Source organism: Scomber japonicus, chromosome 5, assembly GCF_027409825.1.
Source record: "Scomber japonicus isolate fScoJap1 chromosome 5, fScoJap1.pri, whole genome shotgun sequence".
NCBI lineage: Eukaryota > Metazoa > Chordata > Actinopteri > Scombriformes > Scombridae > Scomber > Scomber japonicus.
In genome coordinates this window covers 14216210-14243907 of record NC_070582.1, presented here as the reverse complement: position 1 = coordinate 14243907, position 27698 = coordinate 14216210, and the positions used below count along the sequence as shown (strand labels likewise).

The 27698-nt window shown below is 39.0% G+C and overlaps 1 protein-coding gene across 2 annotated transcripts in view; it reads left to right on the top strand.

The window, feature by feature from the left end:
- Nucleotides 1–26601, top strand: part of LOC128358360 (A disintegrin and metalloproteinase with thrombospondin motifs 20-like) — a 77989-nt gene extending 51388 nt beyond the window's left edge. For both annotated transcript variants that reach the window (XM_053318606.1, XM_053318607.1), the window contains 14 exons: nucleotides 925–1185; nucleotides 3480–3641; nucleotides 3852–4028; nucleotides 16063–16230; nucleotides 20098–20271; nucleotides 21093–21263; nucleotides 21490–21693; nucleotides 21829–21958; nucleotides 23031–23125; nucleotides 23225–23319; nucleotides 23514–23647; nucleotides 25223–25314; nucleotides 25573–25677; nucleotides 26443–26601. In XM_053318606.1, the coding sequence (XP_053174581.1) occupies nucleotides 925–1185; nucleotides 3480–3641; nucleotides 3852–4028; nucleotides 16063–16230; nucleotides 20098–20271; nucleotides 21093–21263; nucleotides 21490–21693; nucleotides 21829–21958; nucleotides 23031–23125; nucleotides 23225–23319; nucleotides 23514–23647; nucleotides 25223–25314; nucleotides 25573–25677; nucleotides 26443–26532 (2058 nt within the window). In that variant the 3' untranslated portion in view covers nucleotides 26533–26601. The remainder of the gene's footprint in view (nucleotides 1–924; nucleotides 1186–3479; nucleotides 3642–3851; nucleotides 4029–16062; nucleotides 16231–20097; nucleotides 20272–21092; nucleotides 21264–21489; nucleotides 21694–21828; nucleotides 21959–23030; nucleotides 23126–23224; nucleotides 23320–23513; nucleotides 23648–25222; nucleotides 25315–25572; nucleotides 25678–26442) is intronic.
- The last annotated feature ends 1097 nt before the right edge of the window (nucleotides 26602–27698 follow it).

Here is a 27698-nt window from a genome sequence, read left to right as displayed (position 1 = left end):
TAAGGTGTTTGGGGCCAAGCACAATATCCTCAGTTTAGTAGCAGGAAGTTGCAGGTCATCCAGGTCTTTATGTCCTTAAGGTATGCTTGTAGTTTGGTTAACTGGTTGCTTTCATCTGGCTTCATTGATAGATATAATTGAGTATCGTCTGCATAACAATGGAAATGCATTAAGTGTTTGCGAATAATATTACCCGAAGCATATTTAAATAGGATTTAAACCAGTTTAATGCAGTTCCTTTAATGCCAATTTCAAGTCTTTGTAACAAGATTTGATGATCAATGGTGTCGAAGGCAGCACTAAGGTCTAACAGGACAAGGACAGAGAGAAGTCGATTGTCTGAAGCTGAAAATCCTCGAATAGACTATTACTATGTAGAAAGTTACACAGCTGATTGGAAACTGCCTTCTCAAGGATCTTGGAGAGAAAGGGGAGGTTAGATGTAGGCCTATAGTTGGCTAGAACCTCTGAATCAAGAGTAGGCTTCTTAAGAAATGGTTGAATAACAGTTACCTTAAAGGACTGTGGTACATATCCTGTTACTAAAGACAGATTGATCATATCTAATAAGGAGGTGCTAACTGAGGGAAAGACTTCCTTAAGCAGCCTAGTTGGAATCCAGTCTAAGAGACAGGTTTGGATGAAGTAATCATTGAAGTTAATTCTGTAAGGTCGACTGGAGAGAAAAAGTCTGAATATATAATTCATCCCATCATTTCACATCAGTCTAGTACGTCTTCAAAGCAATGTAGACTAGTCTATATCCTTTATGGAGTTTCGTGCTATGATAGACACTCACGCACTCTTAAGTGAATTATGAGAATTATAATAAATTAATGAATTGAAAATGAATCTGGTTTGAAATTGATGGTCTGCCGTAACTGCTTTTTCAACCTGATTCAGTGATTGGTTGTGTCTCCCCAGTGTTCAGTGACATGTGGTGTTGGAAGAACTACCAGACAAGTAGTCTGCTCTAACTACCATCAGCCTGTAGACCAGTCTTTCTGTGACCCGGATGACAGACCTGCAACAGAACAGGAGTGTACGGCTGTACCCTGCTCCTCTGTTTACCATGGCACCAACCAGCCGTATGGATATCCTCAGGACCCAGGACACCATCCTGGGCACAGCTTCTGGAATGTGCCCTCAGCAGACAACCAGTGGAGGACCGGACCTTGGGGTGCAGTACGTACAGCATGTGATTTTCTCAGTGCAGTAGTTTGTCCAGTAGTGGAGTGATATTATAAATTCCAGTCAGGATTTACAGCCACTATTTACAGGAATAAATTGAATCCATTTAATCTGTGTGACCGATGGGATTAAATGCGTTAGCGATGTCAGTTTGCAAATCCAGCGAAGGTCTTCTCTTGGAGCTTATTTTTAAATTATTTGCAGTAATATAATATAGACTTTCTTAAGAAAGCTATTGATGAAATAAATGTTTTGAGGTATAGCTACTATAACGTCTGTTATATAATGACGTTGTGTTGTCATCAAGTGTGCATCTGTCTGTAAACATAACTTGGAGGGCGAAGTAGCAAATGTTTTAATTTCCCAGGACAGTGATGCATACAGGGTAAATGGCTTCGCAAACAGCATTAAATGGTAAATGGACTGTACTTACATAACACTATTCTATTCGTTATGACCACTCAAAGTGCTTTTACACTACATGTCTCATTCACCCATTCACACACTGATAGCAGGGGCTACCACGCAGGGTGCCAACCTGCTCATCAGGAGGAAACTAACCAATCATATACATTCATACACCAACACACACATAGGTCATACACTGTTGGCACAGCATTTAAGTATCTTGCCCAAGGACACATCAACATCGGAATCGAACTGCCAATCTTCCAATTGGTGGACAACCACTCTGCCTCCTGAGCCACAGCTGTCCCTTGTCAAAGGACAAGTTGTAAGGCCTGTGCCAAGGACTGCAGATGTGGTTTGTCAGTGTAAATGTAGACATTCAACACTCCATAGCTGTGTAGCCAAGAAAAGATCTAGGTCCCCTAAAGGTAGAACTTTGATTGTAAAGCTAAAAATCGGTTTGGCATGAAGAGTCTGGTGGTTTAACATCTGCATAGAAGGTGGATTGGTGCTGGGAGGGTTGTGTTTTCTGTATGTGCTTCTGTTGTGTTTCCTGTCCAACCTTATAACTAAATAAATTTTTTTGGGTTAAGGGGCACAACAAACCTTAACAGCCTTTTAGAGTTAGTACATGAGTTAGAATAATGTGTGATTCTGACTAGTAAAGTCATGCCTAGCCTAGGATGCCTGAGGGTGTTCCTTTCCAGTTGATGAAGTCCCTATAGTCACTATATGTCAAAATATGTCTCCTTTCACTGCAGGTTTTTTACTTGTGTTTGTGTTTTGTGTTTGTGCTTTCACTTGTGCGTATGCCCAGTTGCATTTAAGTAGAGACCAATGTGTTGTGTTGGAGGGAATTTGCTCCCTGCTAACAGACAATCAAGTCCATTTTGAATGAAATGCCTTTTTTAGAAGAACTAAGTGTACAGATGGCTGTTACACAATAGAGGAGGATCCAGTTTCCTAAAAGCATCTTAAGGCTACATTTATGACTAAGATTTGCTTTTGGTAAAATGGTGGCCAGATTATCTTCCCTAAAAACTAAAATAGTAGCTTGGAGATAAATGTTTTAAGGTTTTTACAAAATCTTAAAACCTCAAGAAGAACATTGCCTATTTGTTTTGTCCCCCCAGCAGAGGCGTTCATTGTAAGTCTCACATAATGAATTTGACTGAGGGCACTGCTGTTGAGGCTCACTTTGTGCTGTCCTCCCTCACATATATTGTAGAGCCCTGAATGTACTCCCTCCCGTTGACAGTGGGGATGTGTTATTTTAATTGGATGCAGAGTGTACCTACTGCTCTGTTGAAGGCTGTTCAGAGTTTGAGGTTGTCCTTTGTTGGCTGATGTTTTCCATTTTAGGAATATAATTTTGAACAGAAAAGTTGTTTGTTAATATAGCATAACTGGTTGTGTACAGTTTTCATTCTTTATCTTGCGAACATCTATTTGTGATAAAATTATTCTACAAACTTTTTCCTGGGCGCTTTCCCCTATATCCCATGACCTTCCTCCACAAATGGAACTTGCTCAGATGTAATCATGTATCACGTGATGACAGTTTGTCATATTTAAGGGGTCTTTCCCTGACACTGGTCTAAAAGCTGAGCATGGAAGTTTGTTTGATACAGTTGAAAGTTCCAAGAAAAGGTAATAAGTAAAGCTTCAGTTAATAATGTTTTACAACTTATGCATATCAAACCATGATATGAACTTATTTATACTATGTCTTTTAACCTGAAATAGAATTGCATCTATATTTTTTAAGCATCATGCAAATAAATTGATTTTCTATTCAGTTCCAAAATATAAAAATGAATCAGAATAATCAATCAAATCAAACCAATCATAGCAAGTGACACACTGTGTGTGCTCTCTAGTGTTCCAGTACCTGTGCAGGAGGCTTCCAGAGGCGAGTGGTGGTCTGTCAGGATGCTGACGGTCGTAGCAACAGCTACTGTGATGAGAGGGTCAAACCCGACGAGTCCAAGAGCTGCAACTCTGGGCCCTGCCCTCTGTGGATCAATGGAGTCTGGGAAGAGGTGAGGTCATATTAAGAGTTAGTCATTGTTAACCTTATTACATTTCCCCCACTACTCTTGTGTTTCATCCCTTTCAGCTGTTATGTCTCTCTGTGTATGTATTTCTGTGTTTGTGTCTGTCTGTATACCGGTCAAAAGACGGGTTGTGTAAAGTCAGTCCTGAAGCATAATAAAAGTATCCTGAGCACCTTTTTTGTTTGTTTGCCTCAGTGCACCCACACCTGTGGTGGAGGAAGGAAGACTCGCTGGGTGGTGTGTCAAAGGCCCAATGGCCAGAGGCTCAGTGACTACAACTGTGACATCCTGGACAAACCGCCTGACATGGAGCAATGCAACCTGCAGCCCTGCCCAGGCTCTGCCTCCTGGCAACGCCGACCATGGAAGCCGGTACGATAGTACTACCTTGTTCTCTTCCAACACTTATCTTCCTCACTGAGGGTGCGTCACTGTGAGTAAACATGGTGTGCTAAAATAACTTCAGACCTGTGTGCTGATTGTGTTTTTAGCCTAACAATGTGGGAGATTCAACTGAATGTTGGGTATCTCTTGCCACTGAGCTATCCAGCTCTGGCATGGTGCTGATTAGAATCAAGAAAAAAGGAAAAAAAATACACAAAAACACAATGCTGCTCCACTTAGGGGATCATTAAAGCCACATGGATCCCATTTCAACCCTAGGCTCCCAATTAAAACCTATAAATCAGGACAGTTTTGTCCAGCAGTGCCATATATCTGTAGAAGCATAACACTAGAAAATATTTATTTCATATATGAGGCGTGAAGTAAATGTTCTATGCTGTTATTGCTGTCTTCACCCTGTATCTGAATTACACAAGTGTATATTTGTGTATAAGAGTTAATATTATGACGTTTATTGAACAGCAACAAATGACTGTTACTATATTTTGTATATGTATCTTTGTACAGTGTGATTTTATTTTTCAAGTAGCTACTTAAGTTACTAGATATTATATTTAATATTTTTGCTGGTGCTCTTGGTCAGACCTCTCACATCTATCTATGACTTAATACAGTTTGTACAGAGGAAAATATTTTCAAATCATGTTTCATTCCTATTTTTGATATGTTTGGGTTTTTGTTTTACTTACATTGATATGCAATTCAGAATGGCTTCATGTCTGTTAAAGGTTAAAATATTTGAAATCATCTACATCACAACCATGTCATAGTAGACACCTTACAAGATAAGAACCAATCTCAAAGACAGTTCAAACTAAATTTAAAGTAAATGGCTTGAAAGGTAGAGTGATTGAAAAATAAACATTACAGGAAAGGGTTAACAGTAATTGTTATTATTATCAATTTCCAGTAAAATATAGTGCCTGGCTTATACATACAAATAGGAAATTGAGCACAAATGCTGAGTAAACTACACCATAATTACTATTTGAGCATGTTACTTCCCCTGGTTGTTACATTGTTGTAGAGTTATGTCACAAAAACAATGGCTTTCAAAAATGGATCAACGTCTGTGTGGATCAAAACAATTATTCAAGTGTAATCCTAACTTCTTACCTCTGAAGTCCTTCTGTGATTTTATTCAGTTGCTCTGCAAGCAGCCACATGAGCAGAGACAGCAACTTTAAAATACAAACTCGTAGTGACATTGTGATAATTTATGATAAGGTGCTATAAAATCTTACATTATATGATGTTGTAATGTCAGTATGATAAAGATACAGATATAAAAGAGTTTTCCAGACTTGGAATAACTATTTATTCTGTTAATGGTGGGCAGCATCAGTGCAGTTTACTGAACATAAAGCTGTCATTGCAGTAAATTGAGGTTATTGTTGAGTTGTTCTTTTTCAGCTTTCATCAACGTCTATAAAACAGACTAAAGCACACAGATACCTCCTCTTTATGAAATTATAGTCATTTGTTGCTGTGTCACTCTTTATTCTTTGGCCAGTTTTTGTATTTCTGAAGGATTTTTTTTCAAATGAAAATTTATTTATTTGTTTACAATAGATTTTAATTGTTGCAGCTTTAATGCTTTGTTCCAGTTTAGATTGATGTAACACTTTACTTGAATTATTTGTCATTATCCACACGTCACCTGAACACTGGTTTGAGCTTTCGCTCTCTGCAGTCACGTTACTTGATTAGTGATCCATATCCCCACTTCTTGAAAAATCTCTTCTTCAAAGTCACATACACATTATCAGAATCTAGGTCAACATTTGTACTTAAAACATTATACTACTGGGTACATTATAAGGTAAAAACTGTAAGTTCCTGGCAGTGAAGAGCATATACTGCTGCTCTATGGTGAATCAGCCAGTATAAAGAGTAAAGAGCATATTTTAGCAAAAGTATTCAAAAGCTGCTCTCTCTGCATTTATCTATTATAGTATTAAGTTCAGTTCAGCTCTCTCTCAACATCCACAGTGCTTTTGCCATATGTTGTCTGTGTTGGGGCTCTAACACTCACACTTGACTGAGTCGAGCAGTCACTGTCCAGTGGCTGTGCAGCTTTGCAGATTCAGGTTCCTGCAAACAACTTGTGACCCTTTGTAAAATGTGACATGTATGCACTCTGACTTAGATAAGCCAATATGAAATCATTGGGACACATATTTCAGGTGAAGTGTTGCAGTGGTCTGTATTTATGTCCTCCCTGGTGAGGATATCTGCAGTCTCCTTCTACGTTCCTTTTCTTCTCTCGCTGTGTGTGTCATTTTCAACCAAGACTTCCACTGCAACCAAGACTCCTCAGCCATGGCAGTTTCCCTCCCACTACTTCATTTGTTTTAACTTTGTGGTGCACAGTTGCCAGAGAGCAACTTTGCTTTATTTTGCATATTTTGGTTTGTTGTTCTTTTTGCTATTTATTTCATTCACATGCAAAAATACATAAAACATTTTTCCCACTGTAAAGTTTATTAAAGAAACATAACTGTGAAATTTGTGTTGTTTCTCAATGCAATATTTTACTGGCAAACAAAATGCAGGTCTGCACCTTTAACAACTTTAGTAATTGCTTTGTAATTGAAAAGTAAGGCACAAGTCATCTTCAGGGTCCTACAAATAAAACAGAATAAGACACAGGATGCTGCAAAATACTTGAAATACATAGTTTATTTCTTTAGACACAACAGTTATTATCTCACATGCAGTATCTTGATATCAATCAATCAGTCTTTATTTGTAACAAAGTCATCTCAAGGCACTTTACACATAGCACTGGTAAACCATGTGCATGTGTATGCACTGCAGTATATAATGTGTAGGTGAGGTACTGTAAACAGCTTAAGGAAAAGACTTGACTTGAAGGTCATTATGGGATACTTTGGTATTTGACCTTCAATTGACTTTGTCCCATTTGGAAGTCTTTTTCGGTAATTCTTGTAATAATTCAGTCTTTGAGAACATAATGGAAATCTTTTTCTATAGTATCTGTAATACTTAACATACTTCTGCATAATTTAGTATAAAAACACTGAAGGCGTTTTTCTTTCATGAGTTTTAGCATTTAATTTCGTAATCTGCCCGAAGAAAACATACATGGTCCAAATCAAACTTTAATGGTGGGTGGCACATCTGTTTACCATTGTATTAATGGAGGGCTCTGTGATGCATTTGGCAGGAGACTGGCAGGGTAATACTTTTACTACAACTATAATTGGTACAGTATTAATTCATGCTGGCAAGTGTTGTTTAGCTGAGGAGATCCAAAAGTGAGCCTTGCAAAGCCAGTATTTACAGAATACTGCTGAATTACATATGGAATATTGTGCTGGAGGTCATTCTTTGAGGAGAAACATTAAAATATGTTTTTTTAAGAACACCTGTGTTTAAAGTAATATCAGGTGATATCATCAAATAGTATTTGCTGACCTCACCATGTGCCTCAGACAACAGAGCAATTTGGAATAGACCACATGATTACATTTGTCTATAGGTAACATTTTATTTACCAACAGCAGTGAAAAATTATACCTAATATAGCTCAATATAAAGTCATAACCTAATGTAATGTCAAGTGTTGATCAAGTTTATTTAACTCAATTATGAGGCTAACTTCTGTAATAAACAATGACTGGATCCATGTGAATAATCTCAATAAATACAAGTAGAAATTATAGAAAGCCTAAATTGATCAATAAGAAGACACTGTTATTACATAACATTGTCAAAATATTTCACATGGCTATACACAGTGTCTTACCTGATGTTATGGCCTCTTCTGTAGGTAGTATTCCCAAAATATGTTTCTCCACTAAACAGAAACACTTACAGTATAAGTATACCAGAGATTTGAAATATCAGTCAATCAGTACACAGCAGTAACTCATGAATTTATTATATTGTATCCTTATTGTAAGTCAAATGTATTTCAAGCTTTACATTATCCCAGAATGTATCACTGCATGAGTGAATGTTGTTTAATTCCCTCTTGGAAAAAGAATTAACATGTTGGTTTTGTCACAAATACCATTACTTTTAAGTATTTTAGTACTTCATAGTCAAGTTATTTCTTTTAAATAGCTTGTTTTTCTGTTTTGGACGTAGGATACTTTTTCTTTAAAGAATCAGCGGATGCATAACAAGGGAAATGGCTTTATTAATGATGGTATACTACCAGCTTGACAATATTCACATAATGTGTTGCTCTCTAATGAACTTGTGATCAAGGAGAGTTCATAATAATTGACATAGGACAGTGATTTTTTTGTTTTGTTTTTTCACACCTCTGCAAAATCTCTTGTTTTTCCTTTGGGACCCCTTTCCTTTTTCATGCAGTGTCAGCAACTAAATGAGTGATGTCAAAGCTGTATTCATTTTCTAAATACAAATCATCAAAACACATTTGTCATGTATTCAAAAGAAACGACACAAAACAATTATCACATTTATTGCACAAAATTAGGACAGCAGACATAGTAAAACATAAACTATCAGGAATGTAAATATCATTAACTAATGATGATTACTTTAAAAGCAATGTCCATGTCAAAAGGAGCAACAGTAAGGCTGTGTGTGATAAATTGGTAACCATTTTAGTAATTTATGCCTGTTTGTTGCTAACAAAAACATACCATTTCCTGCCGAGAGCGGGTTTCCCATAGAGGGGGCTTGCAGTTGAGTGTCTGTGAACTAATCATGCTGGTTCAAATGAAATCCACATGCACAACATTGACATACTTGACTTTGGCCTGAGGGTACCGGGCAAGAACATTCTCCAAACCTGTCACCCTGGGGTCAGATGGTCGTGACATCATTGGGTTTATGTTTCCTGATCCTGCCCATATGCCAGTTCAGTGTGAGCAATCGAATTGGTGGCGGCTGGAAGGTTCCAACGTGGTCCTCATGAGCGTTGTTCTCATCGTGGCTTTATTTTAAATCTGAGTGGGGAGATAATCTTTCAATTCGGCCTTTAAGAAAAAGCAAAATAGTTCAGTTCATGATTTGCTGGTTAAAAGTCAAGCACTGTGCTCCACAGACTTTGGCAACCCATTGAGACATAGGGGGCAGAAAAACCAGAAGATTTTAAATAGTTGGTTTACTGCATGGCTTTCAAATCAGCAATGAAAGTCTCTTTTATGTCAAGCAGTTGGATAGCATGAAGAAAAGAACATGTTACACACATATAGATTTTCTTTATCAGAGCTTGCATGAATATCCTCACAATTTATTGTTATATAGCAGTTAAAACATGATATTAATGCTGTCTCTGTAGGGGCAAAGCACCATCAGAAGCAATAAGAGTTACCACAATGAGTTTGTGTAGGCCATTGGAAGAAATAAAGAGAGGAGTCCATCTAGTAAGGGTAGATGCTGTTTTGTGGGTGATCCAAGCTAAGAACAGATGCAGTGAGACCAAATGAGAGGAGACAGGGCGTGAAAGTCTGGAAGCATTTAGGTTGGTCTACCCCAGGCTCATCGTATGACAGGGAACATGGCCTCACTTTGACACAGGTAAAGAGCGTCTGTTTCTCCTCAACCTGCTTGTCAAGTATTATAAAGTGTTTTTAGGCCTGTAGGAGTTGCTTCTCATACTCTACGTAAATGTATGTTCTTCTCGCACGAGACTGCCACCTCAGACTAGATGGGGCCTGGTCCAGTTTGGACCAGTTGATGCTATCGAGTTGGAGGAGTAAAAAGGAGTTTGTGGGACTTGTCATGTCTGTTAAAGAGCGTTTTCCCTCCTATTGAAGACGCTGTGATAGATAGGGTGTCCCACAAGATTGTTCTTGACCACTTCAAGTAAGAAGGAGCTAAGAGTCATTCATTTGACCTCTTATATATGCAAACATGAAGTTGCTAATGTTTTAGCTACTATAGACAGTAATCACACTTCACTTTTTACATGTGCCGTACTTGACGTGAGTTAGCTATTGTCAGGTCAACTCTTTCTTGTCCATCGTCATATTTGTGGACCACTGTTCAGTCAGTTGTTGAAGTAGCAGTGTTTTTCAGTCTTTTTTTATTCAAATGAAAATGCATCCTCAAGTTTTTGCACACTATATTTTTTTATGATTTGTGATGATTGTTGTTTCGTCAATTTTTTTAAGTGTCAAATAGGCGCTGTTTTTTACATTACTGCACTGCATTACGTATTTGCTTCTTAGGAAAACTCTTATTGAGTCTGAGCAGTGGTAATTAAACCTGATGTTTGTCCTTGATGTTGTAGACTGTCGAGAATCTGTGCTGGAAATAAATTGACCAAACAAGGTACATTAGGGATTGTTGTTTTTGTTTATCTAAGTTTTTTAGTGAGTGAGTTTTTTGTTTTGTCAAGACTTCCATCTGTGGACTTGGCTGAGACCAGGCACAGGGTTTGTAGAGCTTCTTAAAGAGGCACTGTGGGGGAAGTGGTTGGGGTGGTAAAGTGTAAAACAAAGTAACATTTTGGTAAACACTATAATTTACATGTAAATACCAAAAAAAAGGTTAAATATAATCTCCATAGTATTACTCTAAAATGGATGTTGTAAATACTGTGTGTGCTTTGAGATGTGCGTGGTAATGAGACACACACACACACACACACACACACACACACACACACACACACACACACACACACACACACACACACACACAGCAGTTGAAGAACTTCAGTTTACACCATTAAAAACATTTTTAAAACTGTAATATTTTCTTCTTCATGCATCATTTGCTTTTTTTTCTTGTAAATGTAAATCCAAGGGCAAGATCTTTCACTTCTCTGAACTTGTCCATACTGCCACATCTGCAAGCTATGGCAAGCTGGTTGCTATGACAGATTAGAAAAGCAGCTGGATAACATTTAGCAGGAAGAGGGAGTTGGACTTGGATGTCCTGTGTCAAAGGTCACTGCTTTATGACTTTACGGCTGGCCTGCTGTTTGTGTTTTTCAAGAATTTGCTGTATTCAATCATTTCTTTAATGTTTAGTTTTTTCCCCCATCCCCACAGTACTCATCTGAGCAGTGCTGGATGTTTCAGTATAACATGGTAATGGAAAAAGCACTCAGTGGAATGTTTAGACAGACGGAAAAACTCAGCTGTTTTGTCATTTGGTTTTGACTTATGGTTGCTTAGTATATCTTCTCTGAGTGGTGTTGACTTAAAAGGGAAACTGTGTTGAAGAAACTGTATATGCCTACTCAACCAGTTGTTTATTTAACTCTTTCATGATGGCAAAGTCATACTTTGGCATGGAGCAAAGAATATGCAGTTTAGTTTTAGCTGACTTTTCGTCTCCAATCAAAAGCATGCTACAGTTCCTGCAGCTGACAGTCTGTTAGGAACTACACTGACAGAGACAGGAAGTCATTTCCACCTCACACAATCAACTGCATTTTGTGATAATTAATTTGGCAAAAATGAGCTTGTCACATCTGAAATGTATCAGTAGTAATTTTTGCATTTACTTGTTTTTATTGAATTAATCTTACAATTTCCATATTTGAACATCTTATAATTTCCATAATTCAAAATAGCTTGTAGATATATTATAGATGAAGTTAGACTGCGATGTGTTGGACATAAAAATGATAGGATTTCACAGCGCTCCTCTGCTTGCTTTCAAATAAGTCTTAGTGACTATTTAGGCCTGTTGGATAAAAGATCTATGACTCTGGACATTCCTCTGCCCCATGACGCCTCTCTTACCAGCTGTTCCCATGTTGACAACATATGTTGTTTTGACTTCTGTCTTTGAAACCTCCCTGCAAAACAAAACCATGAACAGAGAAGCAGCCTGAATGTTCTGTGATGCTTTATCTTCCTCCCTCTTGTCTCCGTCTTTTTCTGATCTGCAGTTTAGTCTATGAACCAGAGAACACACTGATACTGATAGAGCTGTAATACAAGGCGTGACACTATCTTAAAGTGCTTTCAGTTCCGATCTATCATTTCTTCCTTGCATCATTTGGTGAAAAGATTATATTTTGCACCATAAATTGAGATTTTGCACAAGCATAGCTGCCCATGGAGCAGATAGCATTGTTTAAAGATACTGTATCTCACAACCTTGACAGCATGTAGTCCAGGGTATAATTCTAGTCTCCCACCACACAGTCTAAACTTGCAAGTTTGTTCTTGCTCGGGGTCAACACTGAGCTCCTTTGAAGAGTCAGGGTAACTACAGTTAGCATATGCTTGGTATTACCATCCTCTTGCATTGCAAGCGTGCTGCAATGTGATTGGAATTCAACCTTGGCGCTCACATTTTAAGATATGGTCTCACTTATAACCCCCACATAAACGTGCATACAACAAAAACTTTCATCTTGGTCTAATTTGACTTTTAGCTGCCGCTTACTTTCACATATAATGCATCATTTCTTTTGACATAAAACGTTGAAATGTTGGCTGTAGTCCTAAGAGCAGACACTATTTAATAATACAAAATATTTATGATATTGTAGGACATCATCATAATGGCTAAGGAATAGGCCAAAATTAAATAATAAACCAGCCTTTCAAACAACAATGTTAAACACATGATAGTTTATCTTCATCTCTAATCTGCCAAAATCTGACATTTTGGCAAGACTGATGCATAAGAGTGTCTTTTTATTGGTCAGATCCAACATTAACCAGGGTTTACAAAATGCTTATGTTTACTTTTATCACCAAAAAAACCTTTTATAGCATAATTATAGTTTTTACAGTAATGGATGTTTTCATACATGCTTGAAGCCTTTGTGTAAATGCACATTCTAAAAGCAGTTTTGATCTGAGCCAAAGTGGTATGTTGGTTTTGTGGAATTTACCCTCTCTGTAAGGTGATGTACAATATTATCTGCTTTGATTGCAATATTGGCTGAGTGACAGATATTTCAACTCTAGACAAGTTTCTCTTGGATACCTAACAGTTTCCATTTGTCCTATTGGCTTACCTGTTTGCAGTCAAGTAGTGGGTGGGGTCATCTAGGCAGTCCTAGACAAAGACATTGGTGGTAAAAAAAAAAAAGGGGGGGGGGGGGGCGGGGGGTAAGTAGTATCTAATATCAGTTTGTTATCCTGTTAAAATGCATCTGTAATGAATTATATTTTATTGATTTAAATCAAAATCAGACATCTCTGCTTAAAACGCCCTGGGATGTTTTATAGTTTTATAGCACACAGACAAGCCATGAATGAACTGGATCTGATTTAACACTCAATTATATGATTTGTTCAAGAACTGTGAAACTCTATCACATCAAGAATGCTGCCCTGAAGCAATTCAGCAGAACAATTAAAACCAACTTGTTCATTATGAATAGTTTTAGATATCAATTATGTCTTTTTCTGCAGAACTTTTGCTCTTCTTGAGGGAACTCTTCACAAGAGCTGTTTCACATGGCTGCCTTTAAACTTTTTGCCACACTTAAACCGATTGAGTCATTCCATTTTATGGTAATCCACATTATGCCTAGATGAACCACTTCGGATTATACTAGATTTAAGCCACCTAATCATGTGAAATTAATTGCTGGTACAATGTAGGAGGGCAAATCTGTTTCTCTGAGTGTTTCTCATTCCCCATGTGACCCCTTTGATTTATGTGTTGTTTTTTTTTCCCTCATGTTAAAGTGACTTGCAGAATTTTAATTTATGTTAAAAAAATCAGTATACCTCAGCAGCATTTAAAGCTAACAACAGGCCACAAACCGCTTCAAATTTGACATTACATATAAAGAAGTAAAATGTACTGTATCACCCTAATATGAGATCAGTAGTCTGACAGTTTCCAAAGAAAAAACACATATCCACATTAAAATGTAGGCAATGTATGCACCGCCAATTTTAAGGAGATGAGAAGAAAGCAGCTAGACAGTGAGTTGTCACACACAGCAGCTGAAAGTAAGCGGCAAGTGGAATAGTCTTACCTGAGTGGGTGCTGGTGAGTGAAGCAACCCAGCTGTCGATCGTTGAAGCGGAGGTCCCTGAGTCCTTGCCCTCTTCTTGCTCTCAGAGGTGAAGCTGTCCTCTGGTCCCACGCGCTGTGCCAGCTCTCTGTGCTCAGCATTACCAGCCCTGATTAACTAATGACTGACAGATGAGGTTGGCAGGGTAGAGGGAGGAGCACATTGCCATATAGTGTATTTTCTCCCACCGTTAAATGCAGATACAGTTCAGCTGGGACAGCATAGCCTGTATGGCTGCGTTTTCTCCCTTCTTCCTCCCTTTTTTTCCCCTCCTTCTTTTACAGCAGGAAGGAGGGGCTAGTCCCCCTCATCACTCCCTCAACATGTTTGCCTGTCTCTGCTCTTGTCTGAGGTAGAGGGAGTTCTGTTATCATTTTTGAGTGAGTGTGCAGTGGGAATCTGCCATGCTCAGGGCCTGTCACTCAGCTCTGGCTTGGCTTTGATGTTCTTCGTCAGCTGAGCCAACCCTGTGTTTAAAATGCCTCTGTAATTACAATGTGTATGATGCATGTGTGTGTAGTGTCAACCACTGCCTGCACCAAACTTTAGAAGAAAAGGCAGGAGGTGAAGGTTTGTTTGAAGGGTTGAGATGGATAGAGAGCCAACTTAAACCTGGATCACTAGAATTATTTAACAGTCGAAAAAGTCTTTAAGCTCATAGAAAAGAAGCTTGAGACATATCTCCAATATAGGTTCTTTCTTTCCACGGTCATCTGTAGTATGATCGGTACCATGAGCACTCAGGGGAAAAAAATTATGCATTTGGTGTTATGCAACATTCTGAGATCATAATTAGAGGACAATGCAATATTATGTTTATTATCTGGACTGGAAAATATGGTAAGACAAAATGCAACTCTCCTTGTCTTGTGTATTCTATTCCAGCACCCCATTTTAGAGTGGCTTTGTATAGGGGCGCTCACTCGTCAAGCAGAAATAGCGGGCACCCTAATTGCTGTCTGGTCCAATGTGGACCGAATACTCTAGAATATTTTCATCTACCATCTCGGGCAAAGGCCTTTTCAGGGCTTTCATCAGGGTGTCTGGTTTTTATTCATTGTTTTTTTTTTCCTCCTCCTTCGTCGTCGTCTCGCTAGCTTTCCTGAAGTATTTCTAAGTTCCTTATTGATACCAGATGATAGTCTCACCGTGCGCATGCATCTGTGTTTCACTCTGCATCATCAGCTCTACAGCAGCAGCTCTACAGCAGCCCTAAAAGTAATTCCTCTGTTTACAGGTTAAATAGTTGGCTGCATTCCATCAGCGTGTGAGTGTTTGACAAAGGGTTTTGGTGAAATCCATTTAGGTTGTTTAGCCGAAATTTGTTTGCAGTGTGTTCACTTGGCCATGAAATGCAACAAGGAAGCTATTGGTTGTAGCGAGTGCGCTTGTGTTGAGGTCTAAATCCTGTATATGTAATACTGAGAGAAACATTTTGTTATATTCCCGCGTTTCCTGTCCAAGTTTAGGTAATACTCTTTATGTCTATTTTCATAAAGTGTTAGTTTACTCAAATTACAGAAAGCAAGCTGGTATATGGTATCTGCATGGCAGCGGAATCTACGCATAATTTTTGCTTTGTGCCTAATGGAGTTGAATGGAATTTTGTTGCATTGAAAATGTATTTAAACAAATTTAACATATAAAAACAAAAAAATGATTTAAAGAAACAGCATCCGCATTACCCTGAATAATCCAGTACCTCACTATCAACACTTTTCAGTGGGACTACTTAATTGTATCCAATCTAATCCAATCCAACTTTATTTGTTAAGCACTTTAAAACAACCACAGTGGACCAAAGTGCTGTACAGAAGAAAAGACATAGCTCACAGCAGGCATATAATTGCGTTATGTTTTTTCTGGTTCTACTTTACTTAATGTGATTAAGAAATTCCCAAAAAGGGTGCAGTTTGAAAATCATTATTGAATAACAAAACTGTATTATGTGACCATTTTGAGGCATTTGTAATAACTTATTGCAACTGCACAGCATTCCCTAAAGCACTATGCCTTCTTTTCTTTTGTTCTGCTCTCCCATTCACTCTCCAGTGTTCGGTGAGTTGTGGTCGGGGGACCAAGCTACGGGAGATTGCCTGTGTTTATCAGAACCAAACCAAAATAGAAGAGGAGCGCTGCAGTCATCTTCCTCGGCCACGGACGCAGAAGGCCTGCCGGACCCGAGGATGCCCCAGTTGGAAGGCGAACAGGTGGAGAGAGGTATGCATACTCTTCCCACTGTCTCCTCTGGCTTTTACAAAATAGCCTGGGCCTCTCACGGACCACGCAAACTGTAACTGCTGCTAGTAGCTGAAACACAAACAAAGCAGAATGTTTCCCAGAGGTTGCAGATGGAGGACATGTACACACAGAGCACCTGTCCAATCATCACTTAGTTTATTCTTGTTCAAGAGCAATGTGTCATTTCCTCAAGTGTGAGCTAGACACCACAGGCAGGATTTAAAAAACTGTTTATGTAGTGGTTTTAAATATTCAGAAATATTTAGTTGTAATGTAGTGTAATCTTCAGCTTTATGTATCGACCGCACACCTACAAGCATGTTTCAAAAACAATTTCTGCATTAGTGTTGCATGACACACAAAAAAAACCTTCCATACACTAAATCTTCTAAAGATTTTGTTTGTAGCTCAAATTCATAATGAGGTAAGTTCATGAAACACAGTAAACATGGAGATCCAGAGTTGCAGCTGTTGCAGTCGAGCTCGACCTCCCATACAGATGAAAGCATGGTGTTAAGAATGACACAGGTCCCGAAGCACGGCAGGTTCCTGTACAGTACCATTGTAGACTTGTGCAATCAGACACTTGCAGGGCAAAGGCCGTACATAGAGGAGTCGCTAGGGGGGGGTGAGGTCACAGTCATTGTGGGGCCAACCACACAGCTATGGTATCTGCCACCAAGGGGCTATGCATATAACAGCAACACAGTTTTGGCTCAAAGTCATGCTACAGTGACAAAAATGTTTAAACTCACAGTCATAGATCAAACTGAAAAGAGGAATACTTTGTCATGTCCTTTGTCTTAAAGGAACACGCACACTGGTTCTTCAAAAGCACAGAATACACACATAGAAATTTAAATGTATCTCAAGGTGGTTGTCATCCATATATTCAGTCTTTCTTTCAGACCTTTTAGTTATACTGTGTTTTCTGATTACCCATTTCTTCCACAATAATGTCAAAACAAACTTTTCATCTCCTGCGTGATCTCTCTCCTTCTTGCCAAGTAACTGTTAAATCCCAAAAGGTCCACGAAGACCCACATTTGCCTCCCTCCACAAGACTCCTGCCACTCCCCACTCTTTGAGGGTGTTCTCCTCCCTCCCTTCTCCCTCTTTCCCTGAAGTCTGGAAGCAATCATCTTCCTCCACATACCACCAGCAACCATGAAATCCTCAACTAGAGCATAAAGACATGTTTTATATCTTAATATCCATGCATGTGACAACTTTGAAACCTCAGCACCCACTATTTGAGTTATTCCATAGCTACCCAGCCCTCTCAGTCACCTCTGATGGGGGGTGTAATGTTAGTTGAGCAGAGGGGGTGTGGGCTGCCCTTTGAGCCAAGGACATAAGAATCATTCTCCTCTTTCTTACTGGCTGCTTGTTATACTGATTATACACATATTTACATTGTAATATTGTAAATTGCAGGAAGAGAGTCGCTTCTCCCAAATTGTAAAAAATATATTTTGTGACTTATGTCTTAGCTAGAGAGTTTTGGTTTCATGTTTTTTTCCCAATATCAATCTCTGAAAAATCTGCCTCTACCCTCATGCATTGGAGGTAAATGCAATTTTATTTGGCGTATTTCATCAAAACAGCAACATCTCTGTACAAAACAGTGGCTCTGTTAGTTTGAATAATCCACAAAGCATGCTGTCAGTGTCAACATAGCTTTTAAGGAAATTTCGATAGAAAGCACTCCCATTAAAACCCTTACAATTACATTGTTTCTGGATATTCATGCTGAATGTTTATAATTTATTTTTCAGTTCTGTGTTCAGCACAAATAAAACTGCATTGACCTCAATTGAAGTTACGGTGGAACTCTCTGATATGGTGTTCATATTTCAAAACCTGTTTGGTATCTGGATACTCTGGCTGGATACTGGTAGATGTAACTGAGAAAATATGCTTTATAATTTGGGTCAACTAACCCTTTAAAGTCTGGAGCTGCACACTCAACACTCTTAAGAAATCATGAAATAGTCTCACTTTTCATCTATAGTTTCATGATGTCCCCACCATCTCTTGGTTTTTTGCTAGAACACAGAATCAGGTTTCTTTACCTGTAGCAGTTAGCATTGCGTATAATCACTTAAACAGCAGGTTCCATTTTCAGGCTTTGTAAGATTTTAGAACAGGACACTTTTTGATTTGAAGGTCAGATTTCCTCTGGTGCTTTTTGTTCTCTTTCCAAACTCAAGGACTTGACCCTTCACATTCAACCACACAGTCTGCAATGATAACATGCAATCACAATGAGAAACGAGTAACACAAATACATCTGGAAGTTTTAGGAAATTTGATACCTGCTGTAGAATGCATAGATTTTCTGACTATGTAAAATTGCTGAGGCCGGGCACTGTTCTTTGAGGTCTGTAGGAGAGTCAGACAGAAATCAGCTTGATCAGCTCAAGCCATACTATACTTTCTCAGTATGCAGGTATGTTTCTCAAAGCACATCAAAGAGATTTTTGAGATAGACCTTTGTGTGATTCCTACCTATATGGCTCACAGAGAGCGGCAAACTGGTTTTAGATGTATGTATAAAAGTATATTGTTCAGGAGCATTATAACAGGGTTAGACACTGCAGACACTTTGAAATAATATCAAGTTAAACTAGGACTGCATAGCTCTTCCAAGAAGAAAATAAGTCAATCCTCCTTTTTCAAACAACAGCTGCAGTTCATAAGCAATTACCTTTGCTTGATTTAATCCACTTAAAGGTTTTGCTGCTTTAGCCCTTTTTGGTCAGGTATGATCAGCAGCTTAAGGCAAACTATAGATAGATTTTGTTTAATTAACATTACCGAGTAATTTCTCTGACTTTATGACACTTCTTCTAGTGCTACCATTACACTATGTTTTAGCATGCCACAGATGAACATTTCAGTGGTTTTAGTAATTCCATTATGAATGCACTTGAAGAGCTGGATATTGGATATATTACAAGGTTAACCTTGACCATGCACCCCATTGAAAGTTGCTGACCTAGCACATGTGCTATAGACTTTATATTAAAATGACACCAAGCGTATAAAAGTGTCTTTTCTAGCTTTTGGAAAAGTTTAACAAATATAACAAATAATATAGTTTAACAAATATATGAACTTTAATAACAAAAAGAGTCCCATTTACTTTGACTTGTTTAAAGTAAGGAATGTCCTGTCAACAAATTTACAGTCTTTTATAATTATGGTCTTTAAGGAAAACCATTTCAGACCACAGGGGCTTTTTCCTACTGCAGTAGGACAGCTGGCCACTGGGGTAACTAACTCAAGAGACTCTTAGGAAATGAAGGGAATTGAAAAGATCATTATCCTGTAATTGCCACATTGTGGCCATTTTGGCTGAAGGTGATAAAAAGTTAAGTAATATCACTTTAAAGGGGAACCCCAATGAACCCCGAACTTCTACAAAATTCCATGAAGCTGGATGACCCACGATATACTTGTCCCTCCTGTACCTCAAGCTACAAAAACACAAAACTTGCATTTCTCATAGTGCAATACAGATATGCCTTGCATTATACCCTCGTGCCTCGTAAAAGCCCACTTGTTTAAACTCCACACTTTCAGTTTGAATTGCAGACTTTGTTTGAAAAATGTGAAATCTCTAAGGCCAAACTTTGGAAAGCTCCCTTCAAATCCCCACAATTATACAAAACTTTCATTAGCTAAGTACTACTTATCCCGACAAGTAAATGGTGCGTCAATTGTAAAATCAGTGATGTTTGAATGCCATTAATATAGGCAGCATACTTATAGAAAGAAACATGCATTGAACTCCAGTTTGTCTTTTTCTCAGTCAGATGTGCTTTGTGTGTGTTCTACTAGTGTTCTGTCACCTGTGGAGTTGGAGTTCAGAACCGAGATGTCTACTGCAGGCTAAAAGGCACTGGAAAGGTCAGAGGGGATCTATGTGATGCTCACACACGTCCTGCTGTCATGCGGCCCTGCCAAACTGCAGAATGCACCCATTACACTTGGGTTGCTGGTGAATGGGAGGAAGTAAGTAGAAACTCCCATTTTACTTCCTCTTCCTACCTACAACAACCCCCCCCCACCCCCTGCCCCCACCTGCTTTCCCTGTGTGTGACAGATGTACAGATGTTAAGGTGTTATTAAGGTTTTTATTGGCTGAGAACTCCGCTCTCTTTCTTTGCATCATTAAACCGACAACCTGCAGGTACTCTTGTGCTCTTCTGTCAGTCATGTGGGCTTTGATGATTACCATCAGTGGGTAAATCATATCAAGTGCTCATGGCCATCATCCCTTTTGTCCTGCTGTTCTGTGTCACGCTAGCAGACTGTTTGTTTTTTTGTTTTTTTTTTGTTGGTGGTTCATCTTTCTTTAATGTCCCGTGCTTTGTCCTCAAAAGAGAGGCATGAAAGAGGGGCACCATGCAGGGACTTCGCACTGTATCCTCCTACTGCAGGAATGTTTGAAGTGTTCAGATTCCTGTCTGTGTTGCCTCGAGAACTTACAACCTCCTTTCTTTCACAGTTAAAATGGTCATATAAAGCATCACTGGTCCTGAAGGAAAACAGCTTAAATTTCATCTGTCATGGTAACATTGTCAAGCAGAGCACATATTAGGTTTTGTATCCTTGAAAGAAAGTGGAATAATTGAACAGGAATTAAAACACTCTACAGTACTTGTGCAAGTCTCTACAAAAGGAGTGTCCATTCATGGCCATCTGGAGAGCTAAAGAGGCAGTGAGCAGGGGTCTGAGAAGTCAGTAATTTTGCTGAAAGTACAACACTGCCCCCCCTCTGCTAACTCGTCTTTGCTTTTACTGACTTCTCCCTGTTCTTGATTTCCTTCCAGTGTAATGCAACCTGTGGAGAAGGCATGAGAAGCAGGAAGGTGGGGTGTAGGGGCCCAGGGATGACCCCTGCCCAGGTTGATTATTGTGAGCCATCATCCAAGCCTCCATCACACCAGCTGTGCAAAGGAGCTCCCTGCCACTATATGTGGATCACAGGGGAATGGTCACAGGTAAGAATGCAATTATACATTTACTTTGTTCATGTAGCACATATGAGGTTGTGCCACTATGCAATGCCCAAACATCTTATCAGTCAGATTATAGATTCTCATTAATAGATACCATTGAAGCCCAAATCAAGAAATCAACCTCTGCATTTAATATTACTACTGCTCTGTACAAACCTTTACACATTGTAGTGTTATTAAACTTTCAATGTATGTGTGTGTGGCTTAGTGCTCTGCCAGCTGTGGTGTGGGCTACCAGCAGCGTATTGTCTCCTGCTCCATGATGCCTTCCTCTCAGGCTCACCGCCAGTATGCTGCCCAGTCCTCCTCTGCTAGCACCCACTGTGTGGAGCCTCACCCTCCTGGCACCCGACCGTGCCTTCTCAGGGACTGTCCATACACATCCTATTGGAAAGTTGGCCCATGGAGCAAGGTGAAACAGAAATCGCTTTTGATGACTTGATTATAAATCTCATCTGTGAATTTTGAATCAGGCTGCTGCAGCTTGTTTGTGAAACTGTTTTATTGTATGTGTGAATGTTTTTGTGTGTATTTGTATTTATACCAGTGCTCGCAGACCTGTGGGGCAGGAGTGATGGAGCGCAGAGTGGAGTGTGTGACCTCCAAAGGTCATCTGTCAAAACACTGCCGTCCTTCAGAAAGACCTGAGTCTCAAGCTGCATGCCAAGACAGAGAATGTGAGTCAAACACATTTCTTTTCTCCTTTCTTATCCATGTAGTGATTACTGCCAACCAGGAATGTGTAGAGTAATGGTATTAAATCGACTGTGCTGTGTGCGGTGTGTTTATAGAAACTCAACTTTATGCTTTGTTTTAACACATTAGGCAGAACAGCAATCTCCACTCTTGGGGTGATTACTTTATGGAACAATAAATAGACAGTTAGCAGTTTTCTACAAACTGTGATGTCTACAGTCCGTTAGAATGCCTCAGGAATCAGTGCTGGAGCCAAATCTTTCTTTATAATGAACTTGCAAATACTGTAAAAGCTGACTGCAAGCAGGTTCGCGCCCACATTTCAGATGTTTCGACACATTGTGCTGTTTATTCCTAACTTGGTTTCTGCCAAGTCGGGCGCTGTCGAAATTAAAATGATATGCTCGGGTGACGGCCAGTACTGCAGTCAAGTATTAATACTAATTAGCTAATCAGTGTGATATGCCGTCTATAGCACTGGGAAAAGAGAGAAGGTAACACCAATAATGAGACATTTACATCAGCTCTCATTTAGAAAGAAAATAGCAGTTAAAAACAGGGCTCTGGGTAAAACTCACAGGTAAATGTCCACTACTGAGAATAATGTTATCCATCACAGCCTTACAGAGGTCCAAACTGCTTGTTTAAAGGCACAGTTTGTGAATACAAGCTGTGTACATTTCTCTTTGGACTGAGCGTTTTGATATTTTGACATTATTCATATAGCACCTAGACCTGCTTTGTAATCAAAAAAGAAAATAGAAATCTCTACAATATGGGACCTTTAAAAGAAAAAAAATTGACAATTAAATGCTTATACAAGGGGAGGCTGGAGGTAGATGATTACACATATGATTGAATGGTATATGAGACATGTAACTATAAAATGACTTCTGCACCTCCCTCAACTACCACATGGCTCCATTAGTTTTGCTCTTTATGGCATTTGCTGATAACAGATTTATGGCAGTGGCAAACCTCATTGTCAAAGATTTGTCTCTCATTTCCTTACTGTTGCACTAAAATCCCCTTCCTTCATGTTTTTTCTCTTAGGCCAGTTGTTCACTTCCTGCCGTGAGGTCCAGATGAAAAAGGGTGTGAGGATAGATGGGGAATATTATCTCAAAGTCAATTCCCGGATCCTACAGGTGTGTCTGTTCTGTCAGAGTCGCTCTGTCACACTTCATGACTCAACCTGCTGCTTCCTCACAGGCTCTCATCTATTGTCTCAATGTGCTTGGCTTTAGATTTACTGTGCTGAGATGCAGACTGATTTCCCCAAGGAGTATGTGACCTTGCGCAGCGGTCAGACAGACAACTACTCTGAGGTGTATGGGCACAGGTGTGTATAATCTAGTGGTGATGGATAGCCACTTGAGCCATGACTCAGTGGAGTGTTGGATAATATTGTGTAATTTGTACAGCATTATTGTACTTCCTTAAATACCAGGTGCATAAAATGCAGTATTTGAAGACTATTCAGATTTGTGTGTTTGTCCTAAATAAATCTTAACAGTAATTGTCCTTACACCAAAGATTGCTGAACCCCTTTGAATGCCCGTATAATGGCAGCCGAAGACAGGACTGTAACTGCAGGAATGACTACTCAGCAGCAGGATACACACTGTTCCATAAAGTTCGTCTGGACCTGAGCTCCCTGAGGATAATGAGTGCGTAATTACTGTGTGATTGCCTTACGTTGTTTGTTGTAATAAGACCACACATCAGTGTTGTTATAAACCCCCTGACGCCTTGTCCCATAGTGTTTAATAATTCCACATTCTAAAGCCTGGCCTGTCCAAATGCACTATGTGCCTTTTTCCACACTCTTTCTACTGGAATCCAAATAATGACCTTTCAGCGCACCATTTTCACATCACAAGGCGACTTGAATAAACTGGGCCTCTTAGTGCAAACATGTGAGCATGAGAATAAAGGAATGCACAGATATGTGTGCCTACTCTTAAGCACATATAGACTATAGTGCTGCCAAGCACATATTTCCTTGGTGAGCATATCCAAGAAGACTAAGGACACAAGCGCACAGTGCAAGCACACACACCTGTGAATGTGATTGCATTAATATCAAACTCTCACACTAGCTTGTAAGCAATCACACATTCACATAAAGACACTCACACTTTTACACACACATCTTCAGGCCATATTGCTCATTATTATAGCCAGCCCAACCTTCCCTGTTGTGTCCAAGTATGCCTTTGATGAGAGTATGTGGATTAGTGTATTCTGTACACACAGTGTGTGTGTGTGTGTGTGTGTGTGTGTGTGTGTGTTTGTGTGTGTGTGTGTGTGTGTGTGTGTGTGTGTGTGCTTAGAGGGGAAGTTGGATTATAACCTACATAGTCATCTTCCTATCCTCTTCATCTGGTCTGAGTCCTGACAGCACATGTTCCCACCCTTCCCACCCTGCATGGTACTCATTTGGCTTTCAGGCGGTTTGAAGAGGGCTGGGGGTTTGGGGGGTAATGAGTTCAAGATGAAAGAAAGATTATGAAGAAGCACTGCTTTTATGTGCCTTGTGCATCCCGTGAACTTTATCATCATTTCATACAGGCAATATGAAGTGAGGGGAACAAAAAGGTGCTGGTCATGGTTATTATGTGTGACAACATAGGGGAAAATGAAAATTGGAAATACTAAAGAGGACACTCAGTGAAAAACAGGGTAAATTCAAATGTTAATCAAACATTTTATGTGCATAACCAGTTCACTCTTAGACAGGATACATAAGTGGAATTGTGTTCATAAAAGTGTTTTCTTTTTGCGTCCAGGAATATTTGTATCTCTTTTTTTTTGTAGAAGCAATGCACAAAACATTCAGGTAGTCATTACATTAAAAGATACATAGTACATGAACTTAATTTTAAGTCTTTTTAATTCTTAAAAAATATGACTTTATCTGAAACTCTGTTACTTAAAATAGTTGAATGCTAAACCTAAATGGAGTTGATAAGGTACGTAAAATAATTCAGATTCTTTAATAAGGTTTGTTACTGGATACAGATTTGAATCCCAACGCTATGTGAGATGCAAAAAACTAAAAACTAAAACATCTGGCAATGTGACAGTGAAGTGACATCAACCCTGCAATGAAATGTAATTGCATAAACTGTGCTTAGTGATGTTCCGTGTGGTTATTTACCTTAAAGCAGCTGTCTTCACTCCATGTTTACTTCTGCTGTTGCAAATTGTGACTCTAGATTTGTATCTTTGCTGTTTAACAGTCACAGACCTCCAGTTTTCCCATACTCTTCTTGGGCGACCTGTGCCTTTTGCTACAGCGGGAGATTGTTACAGTGCAGCCAAGTGTCCACAGGTCAGTGAAATACTGTTCATCATGGCCTCATGGCAGTATATAAATGTGTGATCTGCTCCTATAATTACCTGGGTCTGATGCAATAACTTGATCTGCTCCATTACTCTAATGGAGATGCTGATCTGACTGTGTACCTTTAGTTTGTGTTTAAGCCGCAAATCTTCCAGAGCTATTTCCAAAAACCATTGCTAGTTCGTTCTTGACATTCCTGGTTAAATAACCACTCAGTAAAAACTCAAGTCTGATGTGTGTTCACAGGGTCAGTTCAGCATTAATCTGATTGGCACTGGCCTCAAAGTGGCTGAGGCCACCAAATGGACATCTCAGGGCAACTATGTTTCCGTCAAAGTCCACAGATCTGAGGTAAGAAGCAGCAGTAGTAATATATAATGTTTGTCTTTTGCACTAGATTATGCTATGTACTGTAGCTCTTAAAGGACAAAATGTGCTATTCTATATTTGTGTGAGTTAAACCAACAATGTGTTAATCCTTTCATAAGCACATTGTTTTCTGAGGATGTAAATCCGAAAAAACATCTTAAAAATATACTGTTTCATGTTTTATAAGGTTAAGTAACTTCCTAAACAGCTGGGTATTGTACTTTCAGTAAATATTATTCAAGCAGGAGTAAACAGTGCATTTTTAGGGACCATTTTCAGGCATCAATTGACACAAATTGAGTGCACAAGTGAGTATTTGCTGCACCAGGACGATTTATGTAGCGTCAACTCAAAATAAACTACAGTCCTCATGTTTATCATAATGAAGGAACATGTCACTGAGTGCAACAGCATGACTCATTCATGGCACAGAGGAATAAGCTATACTGTATCAAGCTACACAGTCAAAACTTAGGAGGATCAATTTATTCTTGGTTTAGGTCTTTTCATGGATAATTAGAAAATGTTAAATACTGTATTATCAGTACTTTCCTTTTGTAATGGAATTTGTTATGAATGTCGTTTAACTAGAGTGTAATTGTGCTTTGTGTTGGGTCTTGTCATCTGAAGTATTGTCTTGTATTTCTGTCTGATTCACTGAGGAGGAATCCCCAGTGACATTTATGAAGCTCTGTAAAAAGTTCCCCTTTGCCCACTCATTCCTCTCTCATTTGTCCCCGTCCGTAGGATGGGACAAGAATCTACGGTCGCTGTGGTGGTTTCTGTGGGAAGTGCATTCCCCAGGCTCACAACGGCCTACTCCTCCAAGTCCAGTAAGGGCCATGCAGAGACCAAACCCCTAAATCAACCTGAAGACAGTAACCAAGAACATGCAATAATAGTGATTTGTTGGACCCCATAGTCATTTTTAAGTGTGGTGGAAGAACTTCTAAATGTAATCATCCTACAATAACATCACCAGTTCATTTCCCAAATGGCAGCTAAAACAGGCAAGACACTATGTATTGTTCGGTACTACAGGGCCAATGTTAGGGCCTTCATCCAAACTGCTAACTCTAAATAGGAGCCAGCTACAGTATATCTACTTGCCAACAGTGTTGCAAAGTAATCAAACACGTCTGCGCATTGGAATCTAAAATGTTTTCTTCCTCTGACACTGTTAAGCATTTTTAGCATACAAAGGGATACAATACTTAAAAACACTGGGAAAGCAACTACACGTACAGTAGAAAAACTTAACAGAACTTCTCCCATTAAATGAGATATTTTCATCTTTAAAAAATTACATATTGTTTTCTGTCAAATGAAGTGTTTTCTGTTGATAAGAGTAGTTTCCAGAATTTTATCATGGAGTGCCTGGAAATAATCTTGTTGTATGTTTCAAATATGATTATATACATATTTACAGGTACACTGTAAGGATTTTGTTGTCTCTTATACTACTGACTTCAATGAAACAATATACCAGTATAAGTTATGTATGTATTAATAATCGTTGCTGGACATTTGAATAGTATGTAAGGGATGGACGTGCTAGTTTCTTATGTACACCATTAAGCCAGTGCAGAAAATTAATAATACAAGAACAAATTCTATTTGTGGTAAATATGATGCCACAGCAAGCTGGTTAGCTTAGCTTAAAAACTGGAAACAGCTAGCCTAGCTCTCTCTCTTAAAGTAACAAATCCCACTTACTGGCAGCTCTAACAAAGGGCACAATAACTTCCTGGAGCAAAAATGGAATTGTATCTCTCTTTGAATTGAGCCAGGCTAGCTATTCCCCCTGCCATCAGTCTTTATGCTAAACTAAGCTAACCGGCCGCTGGAGAAAGCATCATACTTACCATACAGATATGAAGCTGGTATCAATCTTCTAACTCTCAGAAAGGAAACAAATAACCATATTACCTGAAACATCAAAAAATTATTTAAGGCTTGAGAAAAACTACTGATAACTACTGACATCCCTCCAAACCTGCCTT